The sequence below is a fragment of the Hippoglossus stenolepis genome, chromosome 10 (genome assembly GCF_022539355.2).
Source record: "Hippoglossus stenolepis isolate QCI-W04-F060 chromosome 10, HSTE1.2, whole genome shotgun sequence".
NCBI classification, from domain to species: domain Eukaryota; kingdom Metazoa; phylum Chordata; class Actinopteri; order Pleuronectiformes; family Pleuronectidae; genus Hippoglossus; species Hippoglossus stenolepis.
The window spans coordinates 7,357,367-7,370,525 of NC_061492.1; the positions used below are offsets into that span (position 1 = coordinate 7,357,367).

At 48.1% G+C, this 13,159-nt stretch overlaps 1 protein-coding gene across 7 annotated transcripts in view; it reads left to right on the plus strand.

Annotated features, from left to right (window-relative positions):
* The window catches only part of meis2a (Meis homeobox 2a), an 81,355-nt gene that overhangs the window by 61,038 nt on the left and 7,158 nt on the right, over positions 1-13,159 (plus strand). For all 7 annotated transcript variants that reach the window (XM_035167538.2, XM_035167539.2, XM_035167533.2 and 4 more), the window contains exon 10: positions 12,707-12,765. In XM_035167538.2, coding sequence (XP_035023429.1) covers positions 12,707-12,765 — 59 coding nt within the window. The remainder of the gene's footprint in view (positions 1-12,706; positions 12,766-13,159) is intronic.

Consider the following 13,159-nt stretch of genomic DNA (forward strand, 5'->3'; position numbering starts at 1 on the left):
TTGTAGTAGGTTTCATTTTGTTTTTCATTTTGTTTCGGCAGTTGTTACGGATCCAAATTCCTGTTCGCGGTGCAATCGAGACCCATGCTGTACTCACAGGAGAGGCCATGGGAGCCTTAAACAGCTGATGCTAATGTGCGCCACAGTGTTTATGTATGCACTCACACTCTATGTGCTGTGTTTGAATACACGGGCCTGGTGGAAATGCTCAGCGGGCCCACTCCCACTTTATCGGGCACTTGGGGCACATTGGGTCATAGCATGGCACGGACACCCACCGTGGCCATTCAGCAGTTGAGTGCCCACCTCTGTGTGGGGCTGTGAGTTATGAAAAACAGGTGGTGCTTTTCATAAAACTGGCACTGCCGGGCCGATCGTGCACAAAAATGAATTCTTTTTTTTTTTCGACTTGTTTTCCGATTACAAGCGCAAGACTCTCCAAGGCTGTGGAATTCTCCCAGCAAAGACGGCATGCGAGGAGAACGAAGCCAGACGAGGCGAGATAGAGAGGCAAAGAGCTGAAAGAGGCATTACAGAGAACGCATTAGAGAGCGATGGAGAGAGATGGGAGGAGGGAGGTCTTTGTACTTCTCTGCTCCTTTTGGCTCTTTTATTCCTCAACGGCTTGGTTTTATTGGTGGGTCGTTTAATAACAAGGGCTCCGCGTTTGAAATGAAGTCGAGCTGCGTTTGCGTGGGCGAGCCTCCCTTTTTTTATTTTAAGATGGTAATTTCTGTACGCGGGGTGAGAACTGGTGAGAGACAGAGAGAGGGGGAGAGAATAGTGGGGGACTCGGAGGGAGAGCAAGAGGGTGAGAATGTGCGAGAGGGAGAATTCAAGGAGAATAGAAAGGGAGGAAAGTAGGTTAATTTATTTCATTTGCAGGAAGAGAAAGAACTTAAAAAGAAAAGAAGAAGGTCGGTGATAGTGAGAAAGAAAGTGTAGGATGCTGTTTTCACGAACACGCAGCTTAATGCACACGGGCAGCCACAGTAAGCCTGCCAGAATCTCCCTGTGCCTGAGGCCATCTGTGAGCAGAATAGCAATTTTATTACTTTGTCATTAAACCAATTTCACAGCAGTATTGTTTGTTAATGAGCAGCCGCAAACGAGCGGAGATGTCACGTTCTAGAATAGCAGCAAGATTTGTGACCCCGCTTCTCCTCCGTCTCATTCTCCCAACCTGTACCTCATTCTTATTCCTCTGCTCTTTCCGCCTCAGCCTTCTTTCTTATCATCCTTACTGTCATCCTCGCTCTCTCTCTCTCTCTCTCTCTCTCCCTGCAGTCCTCCCATCTTGCTCATCCCTCCCTTCTCCCCCACCCAGTTACAGGGGTCCCTGGCCCATAAAAGGGGGAAACTGCAGAAAGATAAAATGCAAAGTCTATACAGTCAAGTCTCTGTTTATGAGCTTCCATTTGCCTTTAGAGCTCATTGGGACGAATGGTTTCTCCATGGGCTTTCAGGGCGTGCAGCTGGAAAGCCTGGGATATTGGCCCTGCTATTTAGCTCTAAAGCCTGACATGGGTGCCAAGGGCAAGCGCCAACAGAGGGACTAGGCATCTGAATAGGTGCATAAGTGCTGTGGACTGTGCGCCCGATGATGTCATGCATTTTTTGGTGATTTTTCAAAGTTGCTCAAAGCGGAGAGGTTTGATCTGGGCCTCGTTTTTTTTCAGCGCATTTGATCCATGTGTTTAAATAAAAATGTCTCACTAACGTTCTTGTAGTTGTTTGGAACGGCCAGGTTTTCTTTTTTTAACAGAGAACGCCAACTGCTCCAGCTGCTACGGGGCTGTATGTCTCTTTGGTGACGCACTCTGTTTATGTTTTAACTCTGGAGGTCAGTTGGGACAGATTCTTGGTCTTTTTTTTGCGGCTTATGACTGAGAGAGAGAGAGAGAGAGAGAGAGAGAGAGAGAGAGATTTAAACGGAGGCCCCAGAGGATCAGACAACCTGACAGAGCAGATTTGGAATAATTAGTTTTTATCTGCTGAGGGAGATAGCCACAGGAGCTGCGTGTTAGCCACAGGGTGCTGCTCTGTGTGCTGATGTGTTTTGGACGGCTGGATGTTGTGAATGTGTTTGTGCGCATGTGTTTGGAAGGACGGGTGAGAGAGTGAGTGTGTGTGTGTGTGTGTGTGTGTGTGTGTGTGTGGGGTTAAAGGGATAAAGGTGACCAGGTGTAACAGAATGGCCTCGAGGGTGTGTGTGTGTGTGTGTGTGTGTGTGTGTGTGTGTGTGTGTGTGTGTGTGTGTGTGTGTTGGTGCAAGAGAGGACAGGAGCTCCTTCTTCGCTGAGCTCTTTAAACTCCATGAACCTCCACAAGGTATTTTCTCTCTGTCCAGACATGCTCGTTCTCTCGCTCTTCTTTCTCTCGCTCTCTTGTTTTTCTTTACCTTCCCCTTTCACACTTTGCATTCCCTCTATCCCCGTCTGCGTGGATCCACGGTAACGCAGCGTGTAAATAAGCGCGCTGTTCCATCTTTGCTTTGTGCGATGTCACATTCAGAAGAACACCCCCCTCTCTCCCTCCTTTAAGACACAATGAAAGTGACTGTTTCTGGCTGTGACTGGGAGAGAGTTGTAATCACATCCCCAACAATGCCCCAATGTATTATCCTTACCTGTTGTGTGTGTGTGTATTTTCTGAAGCTGTGATTCATGGCCCCGTGCCCTCTGTGGCTTTGAGGTGCAGGCCAATAAGCCCATCATGGAAGACCCTATAAATCAATATAGCCCTTTGTTTGTTTAAGCCATGCTCTGCCCCAGTTCAGTCCTGTTATGGATGAGATATCAGTCGACTCGTTGCCAAGCAGAAAAAAAAAGGGAAGGAGGGCATCACAGGACCGTCGCCGCAAAAAGACACCCCCCAAAAAATAAAAAACAATCTTAATTGGAACGTTGCCCCAAAATCTTGCAAATATTACAAACCCGCTAATTTGCAATTTGGGAGAGGTGAGAAATGAGATGGAGCCGCACACACACGCATGTATACGCACTTTGATGAAGTTATCAGAGGTAGCTGAAGGAATTAGTCGCCATTAGCCAACGCTATTACATGCATAACAAGATGCAGAGATACAGGGAGAAAGGAAGGAGGAGAACAATGAGGAGTATATTACCCTAATCTAGGGTTTCTCTTCCCGGGCCTTATGAATATTTATTCCTCCCATTACCGATGATGATGTTTCAATTGGGAGTCTGTGTGAGCATGTGCAGTAGAGGAGGGAGGGCGGTGGGAATGTCTGTTCCCTGGTGGGGGTAGAGGGTGTCTGCCTGTAGCCCCCCGAAGACATATCTGCTCTATCATCCTCTTGTTATACTGTATGGGAGACTTTTCTTCAGCTTCCTCCAAAGGTACAGTCAGAGGTGAAGAAGAAAAAAAGATAATATCTGCCATTTGATAAAAAGTTTCTCTCCGAATTGAAGCCAGATATTATTTCACAACTCGTGTCTGTTTTTTTTGTTTTTTTTCATAATCTTCTTAATCCTCTAACCTAGGAAAATGGAGTCATCTTTGACAATGGGGTCATAAGTATTTTTGGGGTAAGTGAGAGACTCTTGGTTGGAGGAATCACTCGTGACAGTTCACAGGCTCGATTTCAGGGACCATTCTGTGCAGTGTTGGCTGAATTGAATTTGGCTTTTAGTGAGACGCAGAGATTTGTTTTATTCGTCTCAGGCTGTCACTTTTGAAGGAGGCCAGTCAAAGCTGAGCACAGTCAGCAGGGGAGCTGATCTGAGAGGCGCAGGGCTCGCTTCAGGCCACCAGGCACATCACAGTCCCTGTGGTCGGCTCCACAGTGTCACTGCAGCTTCTGCCAGCAGTCCCCTCCACAAACAACAGCTATTTATATCACCAGCCGGCTGCTGGGCTTTTTTCACCCTAAACTCTGCCTTTGACCGTGCCCGCGCATTCTTGTTTGTTTGCCTGTGTGCTCACCCTTATGTATGTCAAAGCAATTACGTGCAATTGAAACTGGGATTAATTATTCAACAGGGGAGGCGGGTTGCGACCGGTGACTCTCGTGGTCACCAAAACCTGTCGGATGCGAACGTGCTCACTCAGACACATCATGGAAAACGTGTTTGGTGGAAACACTTGCTCACACGCCAGAGACACAATGGTGGGAAGATGATGACATCCCAGTGGGGCGGAGAATCCCTTTCACAACAGACACACACACACACACACACACTCAAAGACACACACACACACAAAGTCTCTCACTCCTCAATCGTCTGGCTCCTCAAGTGCAGCGGCAGCTAAACTCCGGCATTAGAGAATCCAGACAGTCTATCCACCTGGTTTAGGTGTCACTTTTTAATTGCTGTGCATTTTCACTGCCCTACATTCACGGTTACTAGTACAGCAGAGAGAGGGAGGAGGAGGAGGAGGAGGGAAAAAAAAGAGTAAGTGGTAAGAGCAGAGAGAGCATGTGCGTGTGTGTGTATATTTTGGGGGGTAGGGTGGTAAAATGGGGGCACATATCCTGCTCAACCTCCCATCGGATCTACTTTTTTGACTTCTCCCTGTAATGCATTTGAGATTAAGTATCATAAGTTCATGTCTGCGAGTGTGTGTGTGTACATGCACAGCGCTGGCGTGCTCAGAAGTGTACCCAAGCATGGATGTGTGTTGCATAAGGATGTAACTGCTGAAACCCCTCTTGATAGGCCCCCTCTTCTTCTCTTTGAGCTGAACCCATTATAGTCTTATAAAGGAGGCAGAAGAGAGACGTTTGATATGAAGCAAAGGAACTAGATTGGCCTTATTTCCTGCCTGGCTGCTGCATCGCAGACACTTGTGTTGCCTAGACGATGCAGGCAATTGACACTCAATTTTGTTTGAAATATCACGCCTCTATCATGTCATTATCAGCTTCCCCTGGTAATCCACAAAGCCGCCCTGTTTGATATCTGACAATAAGGGGGAGTCACAGAGTCGCGGAATCTCTCACTCGATTACCAGGCAGGGAGGGAAAAAGGGGTTGAGAATGAAAGGGAGCAGAAGACGATGGAGCAAGAGACAAAGAGAGGGTGAAAGAAATCGAGATGGGAAGATAGTGTGGAGGAGAGACAAGAGAGGCTAAAAAAGTCACACATTTGTCTGATAGCAGAGAGAAGGGGCTGGAAACGGATTATACCTGCGCTCCCTGCAGAGACATACAAAGGAGCCCAACAGGCCTGGCATTGTGGGAAAAAGGGGAATCTGGGCAATAGGGGTGGCACTCATCAAAACTGAGAAAATGGGGCGATCTTGTGAGCGCACCAAGTCCTCTCAGGAGGGCCGATGGGTAGGCCGGGGAAGTGATATTGCTGGAATCGTATCTTTCTTTCATTCTCCCCCTCTCTCCTCCGTGTGTTGTTGGAGTATCTGTGTGTGTGCCAGCCTGCCAGTGTGTCTCTCTCTTCTATAGCTCGCTGGCCCTGCATGAAAGCAGAAGGCCCTCACCCACCCAAAAGGTGGGAAGCTGGCTTATGAGGAACGAGCGTTACCTTCCGGCACTGACGACCTCTGTCATGCGCTGTGCGCTGGAACCTTTGACGGAGGCTAATATTGACATGTGCTGGATGTTTTCAGACGCTCTTCAAAGCAGCGGAGAACACAGCCGTTGGTCCCTCAGCTCCTGGGCAGGCAGAGATTACCTTTTGTGCTCCTACGCCCATTAATAAAGTGTTATCTTTAGGGAGGTGGTGCAAGAGTAAGACAAGAGGGGCCCTCGCTTACACCAGAGATGTGGATCCACTCTTTCCCTCAATCCCCCCCGTTTGAGTGGTGAAATTCAAAAATAATAGTGTGAGTAAAGCATTCCAGGGCGAGGATGCCGGCCTCTGAGGAAAGGGGAGGTTAATGAAGGGAAATATTAAGGGACTGTCTGGGATAAAGAGAAAGAAGAGATGATTCCACCCTCCCTCTAACATCGTAAAACAGGTAGAGCTGGGGCAGGTTAGCCGTGCTGGGTTGCTACAATAAGGTCTCTTTCATACAGGTGTGTTGACGCCTGGGGCAGGCTTGGCCTCGGTCCATTCCATTCACCTGGGCTGATTTGAACAATAACTATCATATCTCTTATAAGGAGAAGGGAGGGTGAAGCGTTAAGGAGGAGATGTCTGAAAGCTGTGTCGGGGCCAAGAAAACCCCCACTGCCGTTGTCAGTGCTTGTTGATGTTGTAGGGAGGAAAAAATGGGCAATTTTTTCTTCTTCTTTCTTGTAATGCCCCCCAACCCCCTCCACATTTCTACTCTTCTCTCTTCTCTCCGTCCTACTCCTGCGCTGGAGTCAGTGTTTTTGTGCCGTAGGACAGAGTGTGGTGAGGAGACAGAGGAACAAAGTGCTGCTGTGTGGAGCAGCAGCTGCTGCTTGCCGGATCAAAGGGGCAACAAACGTGGTCTTCCTGGCCCAACGCTGCTCTGGAGGTGTTTGACGGACAGTCAGCAGCTGGGGCCGCACAGCCCGCCATGCAAGGGTCAGGCTGCTGGACTGCAAGGCCCAGGGGTGACATGCCCTCACTGGACAGGGGGAAGAGGGGAGAAGGTGTTAGATGGGAGGGTAAATAGAGGGAGAGAATGTCTATCTTTGTTTCTTTTGTTGTTTGCCTTGCTGAGAGTTACTTCTGAGTTCATTATTATATATTTGTATCCCTTGACACGTTGACATATTCATCATAATGCACGGCCAGTAGTTGAAGCCTGATTTTAAAGGTAAAAACATCACTTGAATAGCATTGCGCCCCATGCTGCAGCATTCCGCCTCTTTTGGTGCTGACAGAAAATCAGATGGAGGAAAGCGAGACAGACAGAGAGTGAGCATGCCGCAGTGCTATTGATTTATTTTAATTAGCTGCTCGTTAAATCGTGTCAGTTCGCAACACAAATATATAATTCTTTGTCTGATTTTCCACTCGAGTCTTAATGACTCGCGCTCCCCGGGTTTCAGATAGGAATGACTTCTGCAGCTCGACTGACAGAGCAACGCAAATGTTACTCATATGCGGCTGATGGAGGGGTGCGGAGGGTGGTGGAGGGGAGGGAGGGGTGGGGGTTGGGGGTGCCACAAAAGGCCAATGAGTGGAGTAATAAAAAGGGAAAGAAAAACAGGTCAGTGAAAGTCCATGGAGGAGAGGTGAAACAGTGCCCCTTTGAGAGGGAGACAAAGGAGTGTGGAAGGGGGTAATATGGAGGCACCGTGGATGAGAGAACGAGGAGCGAGGGAGAGAAAGACAGAGGTAAAACTATGTAAACACAGTGGCTGCCCTAAACGTGGGCCCTCTCCGACGTTCACCAAAAAAAAAAAACGATCCTGCCTCGCTCCGTTTCACATCTGCACTAAATCAAACACGGGGGTGAGGTAATGTTCGCCCGGCTTATGTCTGTTGACTCCTGTTTTAACTTAAAGAAAGGAAGGAGGGACAGAAAAAGGGAAACTCTGCCTCCGATAAGACGAGTCGGAGGAAGCTTCCTCGTTCCCGGACACCCTCTTTGTCCTTTATCTCCATCCTGGAGGAGCGCAGCCTGTCAAAAGCCCCTTTGTGGGAGTTTATGATAAACGCACAGATACAGCAGGTTCAGTCTGGTGGCACAGCTTTATGCATAAACTGTTACAGCGGGCCTGTTCGGACCATGTGAGCTGATTCAATCAGTGTTGTTGACACTACAGTAGATCAGCGCTGGAGGTTCAGTAGCCCCAGACTGCCCCACTGTCTGACTGGACCATAATTAGTGTTTGCTTATACTAAACACACCCTCATCATGGGGTCAATTTGCATGCACTTCCTGGTCAAAGGACACTCCATGTTTTGTACCCTCCTCTGTCCGTTCTCTCCTTTTTTGGGGGAGAGAGGATCAAACTAAAGCCTTCCTCCTTTGATACCAGCGAGTTGTGACTCAATCGCTGGGGGTTCGGAATCTTTATTTCTGTCTGAGGCGGAAGTATGGAAGCAATGAGCTCTAATAGGAACCAGAGGACGGTCGTGTTTGCGAGCAGCGGCCGGGGATTGAGTTCAGCACGTTCTCGTTCAGATTGTGTTGCATGTAATCTTCCTGTAAAGGCAGACAGGGGCCCGGGAGTTTGACTGACGAAACAGAAATGTTCCCGTCACCCCCGCGCCACCCCCTCGTCCCTGGCATATGAGCCATTAAACTGGGCATGTGCAGGTCAGCCATGAAGGCAGTAAACTGACAACCATTCCTATGTCACAATATCAAAGCCCGCCTCCCGTCTTCGCCTGCTCCACATTTCGGAGCAGTGGGCCGCTGGTTTCCCGGAGAACATGGTTAGTATTTAGGGAGTTAGTTAGAAGACGTGATTAGTGTTCCTCTGTTTCTCTCCGGTTCTGGGTCGGTTTCTTTCTTTCATTGCAAACTCAACAAACGAGTGACCCCACTGGTGATTGGCTGCGTTCCCTCCGATCTCTCTACAGCAATTGGCCAGCCGAGCAATGAGTCTCTCTCTCTCTCTCTCTCTCTCTCTCTCTCTCTCTCTCTCTCTCTCTCTTGGCCGTGCTCCAGGGTAGGGTGGTTTGGCATGACAATTTTTTCTCAGGGAAGGAATGCTGACAACGGGAGTGAGTTACCAGGTGTGGCTGCAAGTCAGTTAACCAGAAACAAGTCCTTTATGACAGATTGAGATGAGGAAGCCAGAAAAAAATAAATAAATACAAGCACTGAGTCAGAGTGAGTGGTTTGCGGTGATTGTATCTTCAACTCTGAGTAACCTTCCAGAGAATTTGCCATCATCTAAAGCTCTTTGTGTTTATGACAACAATGCAGTTGGCTTGTCGCAATACAGGGAGGTTTCATAAAAGAAAACAAATAGTTGCACATGTTTTAGGATTGTGTGGCTTTACAATTCGACCTACAGAAATCTGGGGCTGCGTCGTAGTATGGACGGACAAAAGATATTTTCAGACAGCTCCTCTTCATCATGGGTCCAAGAAAATGATTTCCTCATCTTACTTTTCATGACTCTTGTTTCTGTTTCGTAGTATTTGCTGTAACTAAGCAACTGTCTGCTTCCTGTTTACACTGGCACGCACATGCCTAGTGTACTTGAATGGTCATGTGACGCACCTTTTCAGGCCGGTTAATATGGATGGAGATTAAAACTGATGCAGAGCTAAAATGCTTTTTTGTTTGTTCTTAAACAAAAATGTGATAGTATGGATGCAGCCTCCGTCTCTAACACCCTCAGCCCCTCCCCACACTCACACACACACTGGGTAAAACATAACATTGTGTGCTAGGCAGGGTATTTAGCGCCTAAGCAGGCACTCTCCAAAGCCCCTTCATCCTGTGTATGAGCAGATATTAGTAACCGGGGGTGCCGTGTCAATCCAGGCCAGTGGAGACCCCGTGTCAAGTGGACTCCTGCTGCTCTGGCTCCATCAGACATATCCTGTTATTTTGCTTTGTGATACCTTCAACACAAGCAGCACCAGTCAACTCACCACGTGATCACCGAACTCTGGTTCTTTTAGTCAAGATGCCAATTGCATCTGCGTGTAAACGTTTGTCCTTGCATGTTGCTCATGCCAATTCAGGGCATGTCAGCAGGATGTGCTGCTGGACGCCAATCCGCAATAACGTGTGAAGAATACGCCGACATGTACTCACACATATTGATTGACACGTGCATAATTGTTCACATGCACACTCCCCAGCATGCTTAGCCCTGCAATTACAGAGTTTTTTTTGCAGACTTATTGGCTAAAGCAGTAACCAGTCGCCCACATTAAACAGCGGTGGATCGACTCCCCCACCGTCGAGCTTTCTCCAGGGGTAATGCACACACATTCTGAGCTGTATCCCAAGGAATGACCTCCACATGACCCCCTAACCTTGCCTTTAATTATTTGTTTGAAGACAGCGTGGAGTTCCCATGCTGAGAGGTGCTCTGTGTACTTTGTGTGCATGTGTGTGTGTGTGTGTGTGAGTTGGTGGTTCTGCGCTCTAACATTCAGCAGAGGCAGGCCGTAATAAGCTAGACCACCAGATGTAGATAATAAAACATGGGCTTTTTGGGTTGGAGGTTTTTTAGCGAGTGTCCCCTGTGAGCCTCCTGTGTTCTGGTTAGCCTACGGACACACTGGCGGTGGTTGTGGTCATGTCCGTGGTGTCGATGTGTAGATTTACTGCGCGCACGTATGTTTTAGTGAGTGGTTGGGAATTGGGAGTCCCTGTGGTCAACCTCTGCGTGTCTCTCTCAGGACCTCGGGTCTTCAGATCCATCCATCTGTCCGTCCATCCGAGTTGACTGGCCCCCCCATCTCTGGAGGATTCCTGGTTTTGTTGTTCTAAGCACACGCCATTAGCAGCTCACGGGTCGAGGGAAAACACTGTTATCAGGCCCGACTCTGATAATCTCAATTGGCTTTACTCAGACTGATAAAAGGTGCTCTGAGGCCACCACCAGAGGGGCCCACGGTCACCCCCCGCTCCCTCCAGTGCGCCGCATCGCCTCCCGGTTACTGAGGCAACTTGTTTAGCGTACAAAAACAGAACCTGTGTGTGTGTGTGTGTGTGTGTGTGTGTGTGTGTGTGTGTGTGTGTATGTGTGTGTAATCTGGTGGTCTTCAGCCAAAAAGGGAGTGTTGACAAGAAGCAGGTCCATCTCGTAGCTTGTTGGGAAAATATTTGAATACCCATGTTTTAGAGAATTACCATTTCAATAAGAGCAGATTTTTTTCTCTTTACTTTATGTCATACATTTACTGTAAGAAGCAGGAAAAAAAACAACGGTTTTTAAAGGAACATTTAGGGGGGGGAAAAGAAATCTGAAAAACGGCACTTTGATCATTCAGCTGTGCGTAAGAGTATTACCTCTGCGGTCACTGGAAACCATAAGGGCAAATTTAGCACCTGGGAAGAATATTCCAAACATTACGTGTTTATGGTTTTGTCCCAGAATAGGTAAGAATGCACATGGTTGTGATTTTGAGCCCCTCGGTGTGTCTACGAAGGCCGAAAGCAGGACATATATTTTGGCAGCACGAGCACTGAGCATAAAGAGGGAGTGTGATACCAGGAATGTCTCGGTGTTTACTTGCTCAGCTGGTTTTGATGCTGGTAGCCTCTGTCTCTCTTAAGCACCGCAGGTATTTCAAAGAATCAAAGAATACCGTGTTCCCTTTTGTTCAATCAGAAATACTTTCACAGTCAATAAAACGTAATCCTTATCGTCCCTTAAATCACAAAATCCTGCGTCGCAATCATATCATTTCAAATCCAAACCTCCCGTTCGCTCACCTCTTCCTCTTTCCCTCTGTCTCACTCTCATATGGATGTGTTTCATCTCTGTCTCTCAGGGGCCCGCGGCACCCCTGCGTGGCTGCACTCTGGATGCCCCCTGGCAAATGAGCACCATGTCTCTCTTCTTTTTTTTTTTTTCTCCCTCAAACGTGCATTTTGTACGTTTAACCATGTCACTTTGAGCCGGGCAGATTACAGGCGTTTAAGTTCATTGGAGAAAGTAAGGGCAGGTATCAGGGCTTCATGGGGGATTAGGAGCCCAAATTGGTTCCAGCTCTCCCTTCCTCCTAATGACCAGTTCTTTAGCCGTACTGATGGTGCCGTGGCTCGTACGTTAGAGAGGGCGGTGGGGCCTTTTTTTCTCTCTCTCTTCTGCTTTTTTGGAACCAGCAACTACTCCATGCTGGACAGCTCCAGCGTGATTTGAAACCCCTCTTTAATATCAACCACATGGTGGTACCTGTAGTACAAGCTCCATGTTTTTAGTGCGTGAAAAAGGGAAGAAGAGGAAGAAAGAGCGAAACGTGGAGAGTTTGCCGGACCCGGGCGTCCAGCTTGCGTTTGACTCGGCCCAAAACATCCCATTTCGAGTCAAAAAGGTTGCCCCCTGGCTGGCAGTCACCTCCAAATGACCTCTGGCTCCATGCTGGAAAAGCCGCAGGAGCATGGCCGGCTGGGGAGGCTTTGTGGAGCTGCACTTATTCGCTGCTGTGGCGGTGATAAAACTTCAGACAGCCTAATTGATGGGCTCGCTGACATAACAATACCTTGTGAAAGCACGGAGTGGCCCATGCCTGGTCCTCATTTCTAGACAGCTGGAAAGGGGAGCAGAACCCCCTACAATGCAGCCAGAGTGGGGGTCCCACAGAGGGGAATGGTGGAGGCTGGGGGTGGAGTGATGGGGGAGTCATGAAAGGAACCATTTGTATCCTCGGACATTGCTAACTTAAAGCGTACTTCTAAATTCCAATGGGTGATAAAGCCGCAGAAATAACATCGGCGTGGAGAAGGAGCCGGAGACGAGATACTGTACACCGTGTTAAGTTGTGATGCCTCTAAGAGACGGAGGGAGAAAGGGATGTGCCATGATGAGGGTTCTTCTGTGCCCGGGCTGCACTTAATACTTGAGGAATGTCTCCCCGGTGCCCATAGCAACCAAACGTAATCAAAAGCTTTATTAAAAGAGGGGGGAATAGATCATAAGGAACATTAAAAGTATCCCTCGCTGGGTTCCCAAGTCAGCACACAATTGCCCTTTTGTTTGTTGCTGTTTTGTCGCGAGCGCCTCTCTCTCAAGGACGCGGTGGCTAATGTTGCCATTAAGTCATGCAAAACTGTTTTGTCTTTGTGGTGGCTTGTGATGAATCTGTCCGAGTGTGAATGCCGGGTGATTTAACGTTTGTTTTTCTCCTCTCTCCATTTTCTCTCTCTCTCTCTTTCTCTCTGCCAGGTTCATCAATGCCAGGAGAAGAATAGTACAGCCTATGATTGACCAGTCAAATCGAGCAGGTAAAAAAACAACCCAGCCAACGTACAGTAGAGATCCGCTCCCTCTTCCTGTCTCTCCTCAGCATGAGGACGTCTTTTTTCAAATCCTGGCATGCACATCATGTCTGGAGCCCAGATTTTGTATCAAAGGGGTCCTCTACATTTTGAACCCCCTCTTCTCCCTCCTCCAACTCTTCCTCCCTTCATCCCCTTTTCCATTTTCTCAATGAGATGTGTTTCGGCGGTGGTGTGGGCCGTTCACTGATTGACTCTAATTGGAGATTTCCCAGTCTAACTGGAGAGAGAGGAATATTAGCACTCTATCTGTGAATTGCTAATTGGACACAAGAGGAGTAGCAGAAATGCTAGCAGCAATTTACGAGTTATCTTTTTTTTTTTTTGCACCGTTTTGTTT